The 15,693-nt window shown below is 47.6% G+C and overlaps 2 protein-coding genes across 4 annotated transcripts; one reads left to right on the top strand and one right to left on the bottom strand.

Annotated features, from left to right (window-relative positions):
* Positions 1-8,893: 8,893 nt before the first annotated feature.
* On the top strand, positions 8,894-11,622 carry LOC125520655. 3 transcript variants are annotated; one of them, XR_007288782.1, is made up of 4 exons: positions 8,894-9,109; positions 9,628-10,113; positions 10,865-10,977; positions 11,099-11,114. XR_007288782.1 is itself a non-coding variant. In XM_048685617.1 (3 exons), the coding sequence occupies exon 3, from the start codon at positions 11,119-11,121 to the stop codon at positions 11,422-11,424; it is 306 nt and encodes a 101-aa protein (XP_048541574.1). In that variant the 5' UTR covers positions 8,922-9,109; positions 10,865-10,924; positions 11,099-11,118; the 3' UTR covers positions 11,425-11,622. The 3 variants fall into 3 exon arrangements, 1 of the variants encoding a protein (XP_048541574.1); XM_048685617.1 differs by lacking the exon at positions 9,628-10,113 and having other exon boundaries at positions 8,922-9,109; positions 10,865-10,924; positions 11,099-11,622; XR_007288783.1 differs by lacking the exons at positions 8,894-9,109; positions 11,099-11,114 and adding an exon at positions 9,116-9,457 and having other exon boundaries at positions 10,865-10,976.
* A 433-nt stretch (positions 11,623-12,055) lies between these two features.
* On the bottom strand, positions 12,056-14,855 carry LOC125520654 (F-box only protein 7-like). Its single transcript, XM_048685616.1, has 2 exons — positions 12,758-14,855; positions 12,056-12,471 (listed from the first exon to the last, which is right to left on the bottom strand). The coding sequence occupies exon 1, from the start codon at positions 14,351-14,353 to the stop codon at positions 13,175-13,177; it is 1,179 nt and encodes a 392-aa protein (XP_048541573.1). The 5' UTR covers positions 14,354-14,855; the 3' UTR covers positions 12,056-12,471; positions 12,758-13,174.
* Between the last annotated feature and the right edge of the window lie 838 nt (positions 14,856-15,693).

The raw sequence follows: 15,693 nt of genomic DNA, 5'->3' as shown, positions 1-15,693 counted from the left end.
AGCAAGGAAGGCACCGGAAGAATCAAGGTGTTGGTTTTGAACGAAAGTTCAATGCCAATGGAGTTGAGTGGGAAGAAGATCAATACCCCAAGATGAAGTTTGTTCCTCAACAAGAGAAGTATGATCCTACTTCTCTCAAAGGGACACAAGCTCAAGATGATCTTCCACCACAAGACCACAAGCAAAAAGGCAAGGACAAGCTTCAAGAGGAAATTGATGCATTTGAAGAAGCTCCTAAGGCCTTGGTCAAGTGGGTTCCCAAGACTACTTCAAGTTCCACTTCATCAAGTATAACTACAACACCGAGGATTCCCATCAAGATGGTGTGGATCCCGAAGAAGAAGAACTAGAGAGTTCCTGAGGGTAACTCCGCCAACATACTTCACTCTTATCATCTTGGCAAGAACAAGTGCAATCAACTTCCACATCTTGCACTAGTTCAAGGAGTCACAAACTCTCTTGTTGGTAAGACAAGGGACAAGGTAACCTAAAAGCTTTCATAGACATCATCTTGTGTGTGCATCACTCTATGTCTATGGATATCCTTGTTTGTTCCTTGTGGAACTAACCCGTGTAGGTATTGAAAGTGCAACTCACTCCAATGGATAGCTTCAAATGATCTACATCAACATTGAGCATCCACATCTTCAACATCTACATGAAGTCATCATCGACAAAACCCAAGGTTAGTTCATCCCTCTTAGGGGGGATCTCACATCTAGGGGGAGCTTTACTCTAAGAATTGAGCTAAAGCAACTCTAATGGTGTGAACACAACAAATGCTTTATGTAAAAGTGGTAACCCCACTTGTGCTTAAACGATGAGTACGACCTATGATCAAATGTTCTCATTTGACTCCTAAGTCAATATACTCATATATAGATGACCTAGTCATCGCCAATTGTTTGATAGATGCTAGAATTGGTTGTGCATGCTTTGCCACATATCTCAATTGCCATTTTATTGTGTGAGCATGCTGATTGCATATTTTACTCATTCGAGGACATCCACTTGTTGTTTTGATTGATTGGTTTTCTTTTCTTTTGCCAAGTGGATGGACAAGAATGCCTAAGAACCCTCTCTAGCTATCTATGCTTTTCTCGTCTCAAACTCTATTCATGCTACATCACAAAATTTGATCAAGTCAGATTCGAACCACTCTGTGTGAGGAGCACTCGGAGTCCCCGATTCGTCATAGACTTAAACTTCCAAAACTTCTTTGTGCGTTTCGGTCTGACTGATTCCTCCATTTCGGTCATACCGAGATCACTAAGTTGATCTAGGTTTTCAATCTCGGTGCAACCGATTTGAAACTTTCGGTCACACCGAGTTTCAGTAACTGCTTGCAGTTATGAATCTCGGTGCCACCGAGTTGTTCCACTCGGTCACACCGACAGGGTCGGGCTATATATACTCACGGGCAAAATTTTGGAAATTTCTCCGAAACCCCTTCGCCCGCGCATAGCTCGCTCTGCCTCCTGGGTCTCCGGATCGTCCTCCTCGTCGCCAGCCGCCTCCTGTCGCTGGTCTCCACCGCCGTCAACGGAATTCTTCCCCGCCATTGCCGTTGTAGCGAGTTCATCGCCGAACTATGGTATGGACTCGATCACAGTGCTATCCCCGTCCGATTCCTAGCACATTGTGTTCATTATGATTCTTACCACGATTGAAACGGTCTTATCTAGTCAAAACACTCCGTAGATTAGAGTTGAATTGAAAATTTAGGGTTAGGTTTCCGCCGAAACCATCTCGAACCCACCGAGTTGTGGAACTCGGTACCACCGATTTGGCTCAGGCCATTGCACATGTAATTTTCGGTCTGACTGAGAATTGCAAATTGGTGTGACCGAGTTCAGGACTTTGTGAAACCCTAGCAGTCTCGGTGCCATGGAACTGTGACTCGGTCTGACCGAGTTCACTAGTTTAGGTTCCAACAACTGCTTCAGTATCACCGAGTTTACAAATCGGTTGATCCGAAATGCTTTCTATGGAAAACTAAAACTAAGTTTTTGACTCATTCTCTTGCAAAAACCTCTGCATTTTGTGATGCTCATCCACTCTATCTCATCTATATCTATTCACAGGGTCTGCTGTCAGTGTTTGCAATATGTCTGATCAGAGTGACAGCCAGAACAGGTCAGAGGAGCACGTTCACCTGAGTGAGGGCACTAGTCCCTCTAGCAGTTCAGATGATGGTAGCAGGAGCACTCCCAGCAACTTGCCCAAAGCTGCCACCAGAACAAGGAAGAAGAAAACTTCAGAGTCTGAGGATGAAGACTATGTGGCAGTTGAGGATGAGGCCACTTCCAAGAAGAAAGTGGTTAAGAAGGAATATAGCACTGCTGCTGCCACCAAGCCAGGCATGAAGCAAAAGGTTCCTGCAAAGAGAATTCCAATGTCTAAGGCCAGAGCATCTACTCAAGTCCCTTTGGGATCTGAACCCAAAGAGGCTGCTGCAGAAGGGAAGAAGAGGAAGGAGAGGATAAAAAAGACCACTGCTAGAGTGCTTGGGAGATCCTCAATCATGAGAGATTTTGAAGAGGAAGAGGAAGAAGAGGTTGCTGCACCGGCAACCAAGGCACAAAAGCTGATGGGTGATGCTATAAAGTCAGGGGCTGCAACATCAAAGACCAAAGAAGCACCCAAAGCAGCCTCCAAGCCCAAGAGTGCACCTAAGAGGAATACCAGGAGTATACCAGTTGCTGAGAAGAATAAGGCCCCGGTGCCTGAAGTTGCTGCTGATGAAGATGATGAAGGACAAGTCCTGAGAAAGCTCAAACCCAAGATTCCAGACCACGATGATGCTCATCCTGTGGCTGAGAACATGAAGATCAGGAGAGACTCAGGGTTGAGGCTATGGAGAGAGATAGATCCATATGCTACCAGGAGAAGGACTGCTGTTGATTACAGGTTCCACACAAAGGAACAGCAGGACTTCTATGAGACAGTGTTGTTGGACAAGAAGCCTATAGTGTGTGAAATGAGGTGCGTCGACTGGAAGTATATCAAGGAAAATGAGGAACACTATCTTGGTGTGTTTGACAGCTTCAGTGCTTGTGGAGTTGCAGACTTTGTTGGGCAGAAGCTCACAAAGTGAAATGATGAGCTCATAATGCAATTCTACTCCACAGCACACTTCTATCCAGATGGCAGGATAGTATGGATGTCTGTAGGTACAAGGTACCACTCAACTATTAAGGAATGGGAAAATCTGATCAATGCTCCTAAGGAAGAAGAAGATGACTTGGATGTCTATGCCAAGAAGAAGATGGATCACAACTCTATGGCAAACATGTACAAGGAGATTCCTGAAGATGATCTTGAGACTCACCAGTTTGGGTCAGTAAAACACTTGCTATCAGGGCTGCCTACAATCAATTGGATCCTTAGGCACACTCTCTTTCCCAAGTCTGGTGATCACAGAATGATCCGAGGCCATGCAATTAACTTGCTACATATATTTGATGTGCCACAGAAGTTCAAGGTCATGAGCCTTATAGTTGAGACTATCAAGAGGACTGCAGCTGACCAGAAAAGAAGTTGTGGATATGCCTCACAAATCCAGGAGTTGATAAACTCAAAGATGGACACAGGCACATACCTGTTGGATAAGGAACACTTGCCTATCTACCCAGACTTCGAGGACAATCAAGTTGTGATGAATGAGAATGAACCATCATCAGTACAAGCTCAAGAGAAGAAGGAGAAAGCAAAGAAAGAGAAGGCTGCCAAGATGCCAACTCAAGAGGAGGCATCTGAGTACTTTTTGAAAAGCAAGCAGGACCAGCTTGGTTACTTGATAGCATCAACTCTGAGGATTGAGAAGGGACTGGCCACCCTGACTCAAAACCAGGAGAGCTTGGAAAGAATCATGGAGCAAAAATTCTATGACTTGGATGTGAAGGTAACTGAAATTCAGTTTGTTGTGGAGCAATTTCAAGATGATATGCAGGAGAGGAAGGGCAAGACAACCACTGATGCATTTGCCAGAGTGCCTAGAGCTCAGAGGTCTGCTGCAGTGCCTATTTCAGACACTAAAGTCACTTCATCTGCACCAGCTACAGCTCCAGCGCAACCAGCTCCAGCACCAACTCCTTCAGCTCCATCCACACCAACTGAAGCCTTCGTCCTTGGCGTTCTCTGGACACCACCACCTGAAGACCAAGCCTGAGAGACATTCTAGTGCTATGCATTTTCTATGAACTTTTTGGTAACTTGTTGCCAAAGGGGGAGAAAATGTATAGATCATAGGCTTCGAGAGAGAGCGTTGCTTTTTATTCTCTCTTGCTTTGGTGGTTGAACTTTGTCTGTCTTTTGATTGCCTGAGATACTATGCTATTATCTGTGAGACATCGATGATCATGTGGTTGATCATAAGCTACACTTATGCTTGTTAGATGATATTATCTTACTTATCCTTATATGATCATTCACTTTGCTTGGTGATGAGTGCATGTATTTAATTCTTATCATTTTGAGCGCTCCACCAAGATGTATGTGACATGGAAGAGTAACCCATGATCCTAACTCATTGTGCATTTGCAGTCCAAAGCAAATCTTAAGATATGCACAAATTTAGGGGGAGCTCTTGCTTTTCACATACTTCTCAAAGCGACAATATCTTTCACTCTTATTATCATTTGTTGAAGCTTTGATCTATATGTTGTCATCAATTACCAAAAAGGGGGAGATTGAAAGTGCAACTATCCCTGGGTGGTTTTGGTAATTCCTAACAACATATAGCTCATTGAGCTAACATTATTCCAAGATTAATATTTCAGGAAAAGCTCAATGAATGGCATGGCATGGATGAGGAAAGCGGATCCCTCAAAATTTTAAGGACAAAAAGTTTGGCTCAAGCTCGAAGCTCAAGACTCTACATTTTATATTTTAGTGATCCAAGATCACATTGAGTCTATAGGAAAAGCCAATACTATCAAGGAGGGATGAGGTGTTGCTTAATGGCTTGCTTGCTCAAAATGCTTAGTGATATGCTCCAAAATCCTCAACTACCTTCCCACATCCACATATGACCTAAACCAAAAGTCAAACTCGGCCCCACCGATTCTTTCTATCCGGCGCCACCGAGTTTCAAATGTCATAGCCACTGCCACAAACCCTAGGCAAATCGGTCTCACCGAGATGGGATTGTAATCTCTCTGTTTCCCTTCGTAACGTTTCGGTCTTACCGAGATGAGCGATCGGTCCCACCGAGATTGCAATGTAAACTCTCTGTTTCCCTTTTGTAATATTTCGGTCTCACCGAGATGAGCGAATCGGTCCCACCGAGTTTACCTGACCAACTCTCTGGTTAGCTTATTACCAAAATCGGTCCCACCGAGTTTGTGTAATCGGCCACACCGAGATTACGTTATGCCCTAACCCTAACCATATCGGTCCTACCGAGTTGCATCTCAGTCCCACCGAAAATCCTAACGGTCACTAGGTTTGTTGAATCGGTCCGACCGAGTTTAAGCATTCGGTCCCACCGAGTTTGGCAAATTGTGTGTAACGGTTAGATTTTGTGTGGAGGCTATATATACCCCTCCACCCACTCTTCATTCGAAGAGAGAGCCATCAGAACATACCTACACTTCCAATACAAATTTTCTGAGAGAGAACCACCTACACTTGTGTTGAGGTCAAGATATTCCATTCCAACCATATGAATCTTGATCTCTAGCCTTCCCCAAGTTGCTTTCCACTCAAATCTTCTTTCCACCAAATCCAAATCCTGTGAGAGAGAGTTGAGTGTTGGGGAGACTATCATTTGAAGCACAAGAGCAAGGAGTTCATCATCAACACACCATTTGTTACTTCTTGGAGAGTGGTGTCTCCTAGATTGGCTAGGTGTCACTTGGGAGCCTCCGACAAGATTGTGGAGTTGAACCAAGGAGTTTGTAAGGGCAAGGAGATCGCCTACTTCGTGAAGATCTACCGCTAGTGAGGCAAGTCCTTTGTGGGCGACGGCCGTGATGGAATAGACAAGGTTGCTTCTTCGTGGACCCTTCGTGGGTGGAGCCCTCCGTGGACTCGCGCAACCGTTACCCTCCGTGGGTTGAAGTCTCCATCAACGTGGATGTACGATAGCACCACCTATCGGAACCACGACAAAAACATCTGTGTCTCCAATTGCGTTTGAATCCTCCAAACCCTTCCCTTTACATTCTTGCAAGTTGCATGCTTTACTTTCCGCTGCTCATATACTCTTTTGCATGCTTGCTTGAATTGTGTGGAGATTGATTGACTTGTGCTAAGATAGCTAAAATCTGCTAAGAACTAAAATTGGGAAAAGGCTAGATTTTTATTTGGTCAAGTAGTCTAATCACCCCCCTCTAGACATACTTTCGATCCTACAGATAGTCCGGCTGTCCGGAGACCCCCTAATCTAGGACTCCCTCAGGGTGCCACCCCCTTTCCTTCTCCTACTCCCTCTCCTTCCCTTTTTCCCCCTCCGGTAGAAGGAAAAAAAAGGGGGGCCGAATCCTACTAGGACTCCCCTCTCCTTGGCGCGCCCCTTGTAGCCGGCCTCCTCCCCTCCTCCTTTATATACGGGGGCATGGGCACCCCAAAGCACATCAATTGTTCTCTTAGCCGTGTGCGGTGCCCCCCTCCACAGTTTACTCCTCCGGTGATAGCGTCGTAGTGCTTAGGCGAAGCCCTGCGCGGATCACATCACCATCACCGTCACCACGCTATCATGCTGACAGAACTCTCCCTCAACCCTCTGCTGGATCAAGAGTTCGTGGGACGTCATCGAGCTGAATGTGTGCTGAACACGGAGGTGTCGTACGTTCGGTACTTGATCGGTTGGATCGCGAAGACGTTCGACTACATCAACCGCGTTAACCTAACACTTCCGCTTTCGGTCTATGAGGGTACATGGACAAACTCTCCCTGTATCGTTGCTATGCATCTCCTATATAGATCTTACATGATCGTAGGAATTTTTTTGAAATCGCATGCTACGTTCCCCAACAGTCCGGGGGCACCTGAGGTGGGCACATCCAAGCACGCCCTGGTGGGTTGTGCTCCCCTCAGAGAACCCCAGGCGCTTCTTCAGCCCATCGGATGTCTTCTGGTCCCAAAAAAAATCCACAAAAAGTTTTGTTGTATTTGGACTCCGTTTGGTATTGATTTTCTGCGATGTAAAAAACATGCAAAAAATAGCAACTGTCACTTGGCACTATGTCAATAGGTTAGTACCAAAAAAAGATATAAAATGATTATAAAACATCCAAGAATGATAAAATAACAGCATGGAACAATAAAAAATTATAGATACGTTGGAGAAGTATCAGTCCCCGCCGTGCAAGGCAGCGGTAGCTCTCGTGGCGATGGACATCGGGGAGGCAGAGTCGCATTCTTCGGCGCCTCATATGGTGCACCAGTCCGGGCGCCGCAACCGCGTCGTGATGGATTTCGCCGGCTCGTCCCAGGACGGACCCATCATCGATCTGACGTCTAACAACACCGTTCGGGTTCTGGGCTCCGACGAGGAAGAGTAGGGCATGGGAGACGGAGGCACCTTGAGTCCCGTGAGCCGGCTCGTGTTCCATGCCCTACTCTACCTTGCCATCGACCGGACCAACACTCTGGGGAACGCAGCCGGCCGTCGGACATGGACACAGCGGAACCGGACGAGCTCCGCTTAGATTAGGTTCATGTTGCATGTAGTAATATGGATTTGAGGTTTCTAATTTGAGGTGTCCGGTTGTAGAGTTAAAAATCTGAGGCGACCAGACTGTCATGACCCAAACACATACATGGGATGGGCAATCATATAATTACCAATATCAGATACAAAAGAAGGGATTTGAGGTGGGAATTAGCAGCAAAGAGGGATGAGATACATGTAGAAGGAGGGTGAGGAACGGAGCAAGAGGATGAGAGGCTTCAAACGTTTCATTCCGTTCGATCCCCTCCTCTGTCCAGCTTCCCCTTCTTTATAAGCACGTTCATGTAACTAGGCCAAGCCCAAGTCTCACGGCCCATTCCATCGAGACATCCATGGATAGGAAGAGGGTCATGACCCTTGGGACATGACATTCCCGCCCCCTTAAAACGTGGGTTGACCTCAAGCCGGTGACAAGGTATCAAAGAACAGCCAAAGCCACCTAGATCCCATGGTCGATGGATATGTCTATCTCTCCTGGCTGACAGCCATCCAACACCATAATCACTCTTTGCACTTCTATGTAGATACTTGATCCTCATTTTAATTATTGCCCGACCATGAAGATTCAAAATTTCAGGACCCCACTGTGTTGCAGCAGCAAGCTCAAGTCCATGACTAAGAGAATCTTTCACAACATGAACAGATAAGCAAGACACTCATGTTGTTGAAAACTGCTTAGTAGCGCAGAGGCAATGAATACCAAGGATTCCTGGGTCCCATAATCTGGTAGCCGAACTTATGACCTTAGGAAGCACCCACTGTTCCACATATTGAATTGCAAAGATGGCATTTGAATCTCCTATCACAGAGCTCCATCGAGTGTAAATGAGATGAGTGCAACTATGCAATTTACCTCCAGCAGCATATGGTGACATGGCGTTGTTGTGAATACCAAAATGCTCCGTACAAGTTTTAGATGAACCCCTGATTCGCAGATCCCACTGCCTTAGCCCACAGTCCTACACAAGTATTGGCGCAAGTAGTACAACTATGATTTCTTTTGAACCGGCAACCCAATAGACACAGTTTTAGAGATAGTAAATTTTGATCCATGACCAGTCACTGATCGCGGACACATTCAGTCACGTTCACGAGTGAGGGGCCGGATTTGTAAGTCCATGCTCTTGGTCCGAACATGCAGGGTGAAAGTGACGCCGATTTGGAGGCGGTCTGGAAACCAAGGGGTTGGCGTCACGGGTCTGTCAGGATCGGGTTTGGATTCGGACCTGGTCACCCGGGCACAGCACAGTGACTCACTTGAAAGGCAAGGAGCGTCACCGCTTTCTGGAAAGAATCAAACCACCCACCCCGCCGCCGCCGAGTTTCGGCCGAACCGAGAGCGCATCCCGCGGGCTCGGCGTACGTGCGCCGTCGACGGCACGGCCGGCCGCACCCAGCGCTCGGCCAGTCCCCACCGCGGGCGTCTGCTCGGTACCATCTCTCTCCCCCCGCCTCTCGTGTCGTGCACGGCATCCATCCATGGATCTTCCTGAAATTGCATCCGAGGCTACCCCGCGTCGCGTTCGATTCCATGGCGCCCCCGCGCCGTGTTCGATTCCGTGGCGCCCCGCGCGCGTGCGACCGGGGGGCCGAACGGATCCGCGGCCCGGCCCTCGATCTGGCCCCTTGAGGCTCGTTGCGTGGTCAGATTTTGCGGGTTGTGGCACTGTCGTTGACTGCACGGCATGCTTCCCTCACATCACAACTTTTTCAGCAGTTTGCCGCTTTTGGTTCATGCTTGGCATAGGCAGCGGAGGCTGCACGGAATTGGTAGTGTTGGTACTGGCTTTCTTCCTTAAATGTCACTTCCAGACCTTTAGATTCTAGCAATGTCTGCACCGAAGTCTCACTTCTTTTTCCATGAAAAGATAGTGCATCCTTCCACTCTTTCCTTTGGATTTTCCTGCTTATGGGTGTACGGGACCATGCTAACATGCTACTGCTTATAGGAAGATGAAATCTGTGCTGGACAGACTCATGGCGACATGACTATCGGTTGATGTTATTGGCATTCACAGATATAATCACAGGAAAATGCAGTCTCTGCAGTTCCAGAAAAGGGTAGGATTCCTTAAGTAGGCCCTCCCTACATGTTCCCTTAGCAGAAGAGCACAAGCTCACTTTCAACGGCACTGAAAAGAAGCATGTTCAGATTTGAATTACCTATTCTAGCAACGTTGTTGCCCTGGTCAAAATCCATTTGCTGCTTCCTTTGAACACTTGCTTCTCAGTGGTCAGTGCCATGATGTAAGAGCTAATGGTAGGGGCTATCAGGTACCCGGTCGTCACAGTAGCATAATGTAAGCTCTAATAAAACCCGGCCTGTGCGGGAAAGACAGCTCCGGCGGTATTTTTAGAAGGCAAGAAACCCCCCGAATGCGCCGCACGGCTGCTCAACCTCAGACGGAGAGTAATAAACCCGGACGGAGAAACTGGTACTGCTAAATTTGTATTTATTAGTACTGCAAAGTTCATCTTGTGATATTTGAATTTTCTGTTCTAGCAACGTTGTTGTTGGGGGTCAAAATCCATTCTCTGCTTCTTTTGAACACTCGCTTCTTTTGAACGTAAGCTCTAATAAAACTTGTTCTGCGCGAGAAAGACAGTCCCGCGGCATTTTTAAAAGGCAAGAAACCCCAAGAACGCGGCACGTGCCCGCTCATCCTCACGTGGGGAGCGGACGCTGCGCGTGCCAGTGAGTTTTTTTTTATGCGAGACCCAGGCTTTGAACCTAGGTCGACCCCCCCACTACAGGTGGCATTACCACCGCGCTATCAACATGTTTGTTGATGTAAGCGCTAATAGTAGAAGCTATCAAGTAACCCGTTGTCCAAGTTACCAAGTCACAAATACTCTAACTGCAATCGCACTGCGAAAATCCTGTGGGAAAATAACTCTGACCAAATATGCTAATGCAGTATACTCCATTAATGTAATGCTGAATTTCTACGATTCTTTATGTTGTAAGACAACAAAGTTAGAAAATATACATTAGCCAATTTATTATATCGGGGATTAACTGTGATGAATTTCCATTGAGCCAGGCACTATTAGAGCTGCCTATTGCTTTTCTGAAGCTATCTCAGTTTTTTTCTAAACAGAGGCAAAAGATTTGCCTCATGGATTAATTACGGAGAAGTTATCTCAGATTTCAGGGATTAACTATGATGAATTTCCATTATGCAGGCACTACTAGAGCTGCCTATTGCTTTTCTGAAGCTAACTCACATTTCAGGATTCTGCAAGGTTTAACGTTTGTTTGACCGATCTCCTTGGCTCCTTGCTTGTAACTCTGATAGGTTAGATGTCAGTATTGCCCTCGTGGATGTGGCGTCGTTTCTTCTTCATAAACACGATATGACTAATTTGTTGTGTGCCTATTGAAAGTGAATTAATCAAATCTGGATTCACATTTTTTAGGTAGGAAAGCGAGTCCTGAAATGGGCCACGCCCCGAGGAGGTTGGTCTCTGCCCTCTATGTAAAGCCACCATGGGTGCCAATTGAAGTGAGAATCGGTCAGAAGTGGAGACGAGCAAATGTTTTAAGGCAAGCTGATCGCAGGGGACTCTGTCTTGTGAGCATCAGAGGGCCGGCGCCCGAGTCTGACCCTATAATGGTACCGCTATCAACGATCCGGATACCTTCCGACCCACCTGTCGCCAGAAAAAGACCAGACACTCGCCCTAATTTCCGAGTGAAGAAGCCCAGGGACGCTGGTGACGCCGCCGAAGGCAGCAGCGAGTAGGCTGCTGGCTCACTGTTCAAGTGTTCATTCACTGTGTGATAGCTTATGCTTGATCTGTATGTAAGTTGGAAAAGAAGTCTTTTTCATCTTCATGGACAGATGCTGTGATGTGTGATTCTGTATGAAACAAATTTGTCTGAACGTACCAACTGCAGTTCAGACTTGCTTTATTGTCAGTAAAATCAGGGGTTCAAGGCATCATGGTACTAATGATTTCTTTTTGACACACCACGAAATGAGCTAGTTTCCCCTACCATCTAGACAGCGTGACAAGGATACCAAAATTTATCAGGTTCACTTGAGCACCAAATGGATGGAAGACATAAATTTGCTTACAGCAGAATGTAGCCATACCAACAGTGACCAAATCGAGGCTGATGGTGCGTTAGGCATTCATCATACGGTATATAGTGGTCACGGCCAACTGTCAAAAACTTATATGGGGTAGTATTTGTTCTGAACTACAGTTAAAAAAAACAGCTGATACACAGTCTGCAACACGGATGCTCGCAGTTCCCAGCTTACGGCGCAAGCACAGATTCAGAAAAAATCTACAATTGGAAAGTTGTGAAGCTGTAAAAAATATAAAAAATATAAACAAACGAGGATAAAGAAATGCATACTCCTTCGGTTCCAAAACATTTGTCATGTTTTTAGTTCAAAGGAGTAGATAGTAACAGGAAGAGAAGGGGCGCCCCAGCTTCTGTCAATTTCAAAGACCCTGGTAGTAGTACAAGACGACACAACATCGGACACCGGGGATGAGTTCACTCATAGCCCAGTTGAAAATCGAAACTTCGCCCCCGCAAAAAGAAAAAAGAAAAAAAGAAATTCGAAACTTCGAATGCAAATTACACAGAGGCAAACTTCATCATCATCAAAGAAAAAAGGCCACTACTACAAGACTAGCACATGGCAAGTCCATTGGCAACATCTCCCTCCATAGTGGGCCCGGCAAAGAGTGCCGCAAGACGAAATATCAGGAAGCAATTGGCCGTTGTCTTCGGGCTTAATCCTATTGCGCCCCACCATTGTCATCTGGAAATCCTGCCAGTGTGAAGAGCAGTTAATTAGCACACTGAAGCTATTTCTGAACACACAACTCAGACAAAGCAAAAGGTTTGGAAGCGCATTTATCTTATTCTGTGAGTGGGATTCAGATTTCAAAACACTAAAGAATGAAATGAGAAGAAGCGCATTTATCTTATTCTGTAAGAAGCATATTTCTAAACACTAGAAACTGAAACGAGAAAAGGTGCTTCTTGCAAATGAAATATACAGCAAGTAGTAGCATCTGAGACAGTACAGATTGAAGAGGAAGTTCAACCGATACCTGCTTTTGCAAGGTTGGGTGTGAACCATATGGGAGGGAACCACGTCCTCCAGGGTTCAGGATCAACCAACCTGGTCCTGCTATTGTTCTCCAAGTCGTACATCCCTATGTCACGGGGATCATCTTCGCAGTCGAATAAATCTTCATGATCATCATGAGTATAATACACATGGTTTGACATCAAGCCTGGATGATCCAACCAACCTGGTCCTGCTATTGTTCTCCAAGTCGTACACCCCTATGTCACGGGGATCATCTTCGCAGTGAATAAATCTTCATGATCATCATGAGTATAATACACATGGTTTGACATCAAGCCTGGATGATCCAACCAACCTGGTCCTGCTATTGTTCTCCAAGTCGTACACCCCTATGTCACGGGGATCATCTTCGCAGTCGAATAAATCTTCATGATCATCATGAGTATAATACACATGGTTTGACATCAAGCCTGGATGATCCAACCAACCTGGTCCTGCTATTGTTCTCCAAGTCGTACACCCCTATGTCACGGGGATCATCTTCGCAGTCGAATAAATCTTCATGATCATCATGAGTATAATATACATGGTTTGACATCAAGCCTGGATGATCTTTCACGCTAAAGCAAGATGTCGTGCTTTTCCCAGTAAACAACGCATAGTCACCTATCCCTGCCATCTTAACACGCTTTTGCTCGACAAAATCAACCTTGTACACTTCGAAAGCGGTGGCATACGTCTCACCAACCGGTCGTTCAGGATCCCAGTCCCTCTCCTTGTAGATTTGGAGAAAATCTCCCCATGGTGCCTGAAGAATGTAGTACCTCTGGGCCACGTCAACCATATCTGGTAAAATCCTTCTATGGATGACGGATGGTCCATCCAGATTGTACATATCGATCGCGCCTTCTTCAGTCACTGCATAGAAACAGCCATCATGGTATATGCAATCTGCGTAGAAACTATGCATTTGGAGCCAGTTCCACCAAGCATCTCCCACTTTGGCGAACGAGAGCTGCCAGTACGGCTGATGGATGAGCATGACAATGCATTCACCTGTCGATGGATCAGACGATAAAATCGCCTTTATGTAGACAACTTCACCGCACCTATCCAAAGAACATCCATATGGTGTACTGTCCACTCTCGGAAGTTTTCCGTGGTAGAAAGACACCTCGTACTTTTCGAGAACCCCGTCGCCGTTTACGACAGGTTTAACATGCTCCATGGTTGTCACAGGAGGGAGTGCAATCTTGTCACCGGTGATAGGGTTGAGCAGCATCAGGTCAGACTTTTCATCCATGGTGACTAGCCATCCGTGTGATGAGCCAATCCAGTTGCTGATGGGAGGTTCAGGGAGAGGCATGGAGTAGGCCTTCCGTTCGGAGAGACTGTACATGCCAAGAGCCTTCACACCGGCGGCCTCTGTACAATAGAGTAAGCAGGGCGTCTGCGGACTGGTGCAGACGCCGCTGCAGCAGACCGTGGAGTATGCCTTTTGCCAGAATGTGCAGACGGCGGCGGATCGGAGGAGGTCTGGGCACTCGAGCAACTGGAATATGCTGATCAATATGTCCGCTGGTAGCCCGGACCAATCTGGAGCTTGAGCTTCCATTGTGGATGGACAGAGACGAACACCTCAGCTTTAGAGCAGGTCGACTGCAATCACAGCACACGGGCGGCCGGAGCTGCAAATCAACCACCCCTTCGTCCCCCGCATCCCCTCCCTCGGACGACAAGGGGGAAACCCGCGCCGCCGGCCCTCCTCTCTCCTCCTCTCGCGCTGCCGCCACCTGAGGCGCCGCTGGCGTAGCCGCGCCGGGGGCCGGCAAAGGTAGCGGAGGGGATCGTCTCCCGCGCGCGGCCGTGGGCGGGATCCGGTGGTGGCGTGTGGCGATCTGCGGCGTTGCGGCGGCGGTGGGCTCGCCCTGGTGGCGTGGGAGGTCAGTCCGGCCCGCCCCGAGCTCGTGGTGCTGGTTCTTCGTTGCACGAGGCCCTTCTATGGGTCTGGCCCAGGCTGGCCGGCGGCGCAGGGCTCCGGCAACCGGCGGCGATGGTGGGGTGGATTTTTTTTTTTGAGGGAAGCTTGGATTTGGGGTGCGGTGGCGGGGTTTCTGGTTGTGCCCTCGGCCGGATCTGGCCCTCCGACAAACTTGGCCATATGGGCCGTGCCACGCGGGCCGGCCCTAAGACACGGAATTTTGGCCCTAAGAAAGCCGACCTTGAAGCTAGGCCGCGTCGGATCGTTAAACTTGTAACTGTTTTTTCATATATTTTTCTGTATTTTTGTTAAATTTAACATTTTACTTTTTCTTAAATTTTTAGATTTTCCTGAAGTTTTAGAAAACAAAAGACTCGAAAGTCCAAAAAGGAACCCGGGCAGCCTTTATAACTTGGCGTGCTGGGCCGATCCCCTTGATCAGGCCTTCAGGACGGCACGACACAACCCTTTTACAACGGGGTTGTGTCATGCCGACCCATGTGGCCAGGTTGGCATAAGAGGCCTTGCTACCCTGGTCGTCCGACATGTGTCGGTGATGTCCCGATGGGGCGAGCAGGCTTTGTGGACGCCAGTGATCCCGGTTCCTGACCAATGCCATCAGTGAGGGGTTGGATCCAGTGAGGATCTGACCCAGTGTCGGAGGTTTTTTGTGCAGTCCATCTTCTGCGTTGCATGTCTGTATTTGTCATGTGTCCTAACTGTGGTGAAGTCGGGGCGATGACCCTGAGTGGTGACGTTGTGTGTTTGGCTTTACGGTGGGCAGCGCTGGTCGCTCCTCATCTTGGCTATGTGGGTGGCTTTGCGGGAGTCCGGACCGCTCCCAAGCCTGCTTCCGACCGCCCTGCCCCACCAAAAACACCCCACCCGCCCCTCCCACACTTTTCTTCCGATGCACGCGTTGCTTAGCGCGCCGCAATCATGTCGGTCCAGAGCATGCAGCGGCCGACATTGAT

Source organism: Triticum urartu, chromosome 7 (genome assembly GCF_003073215.2).
Source record: "Triticum urartu cultivar G1812 chromosome 7, Tu2.1, whole genome shotgun sequence".
In the NCBI taxonomy this organism is placed as follows: domain Eukaryota; kingdom Viridiplantae; phylum Streptophyta; class Magnoliopsida; order Poales; family Poaceae; genus Triticum; species Triticum urartu.
This window is presented reverse-complemented; position numbering and strand designations above follow the sequence as displayed.

Excerpts from the sequence above, each read along its gene's own strand:
- LOC125520654 (XM_048685616.1), bottom strand. The coding sequence starts at position 14,353 with ATGGAAGCTCAAGCTCCAGATTGGTCCGGGCTACCAGCGGACATATTG.
- LOC125520655 (XM_048685617.1), top strand. The coding sequence starts at position 11,119 with ATGGGCCACGCCCCGAGGAGGTTGGTCTCTGCCCTCTATGTAAAGCCA.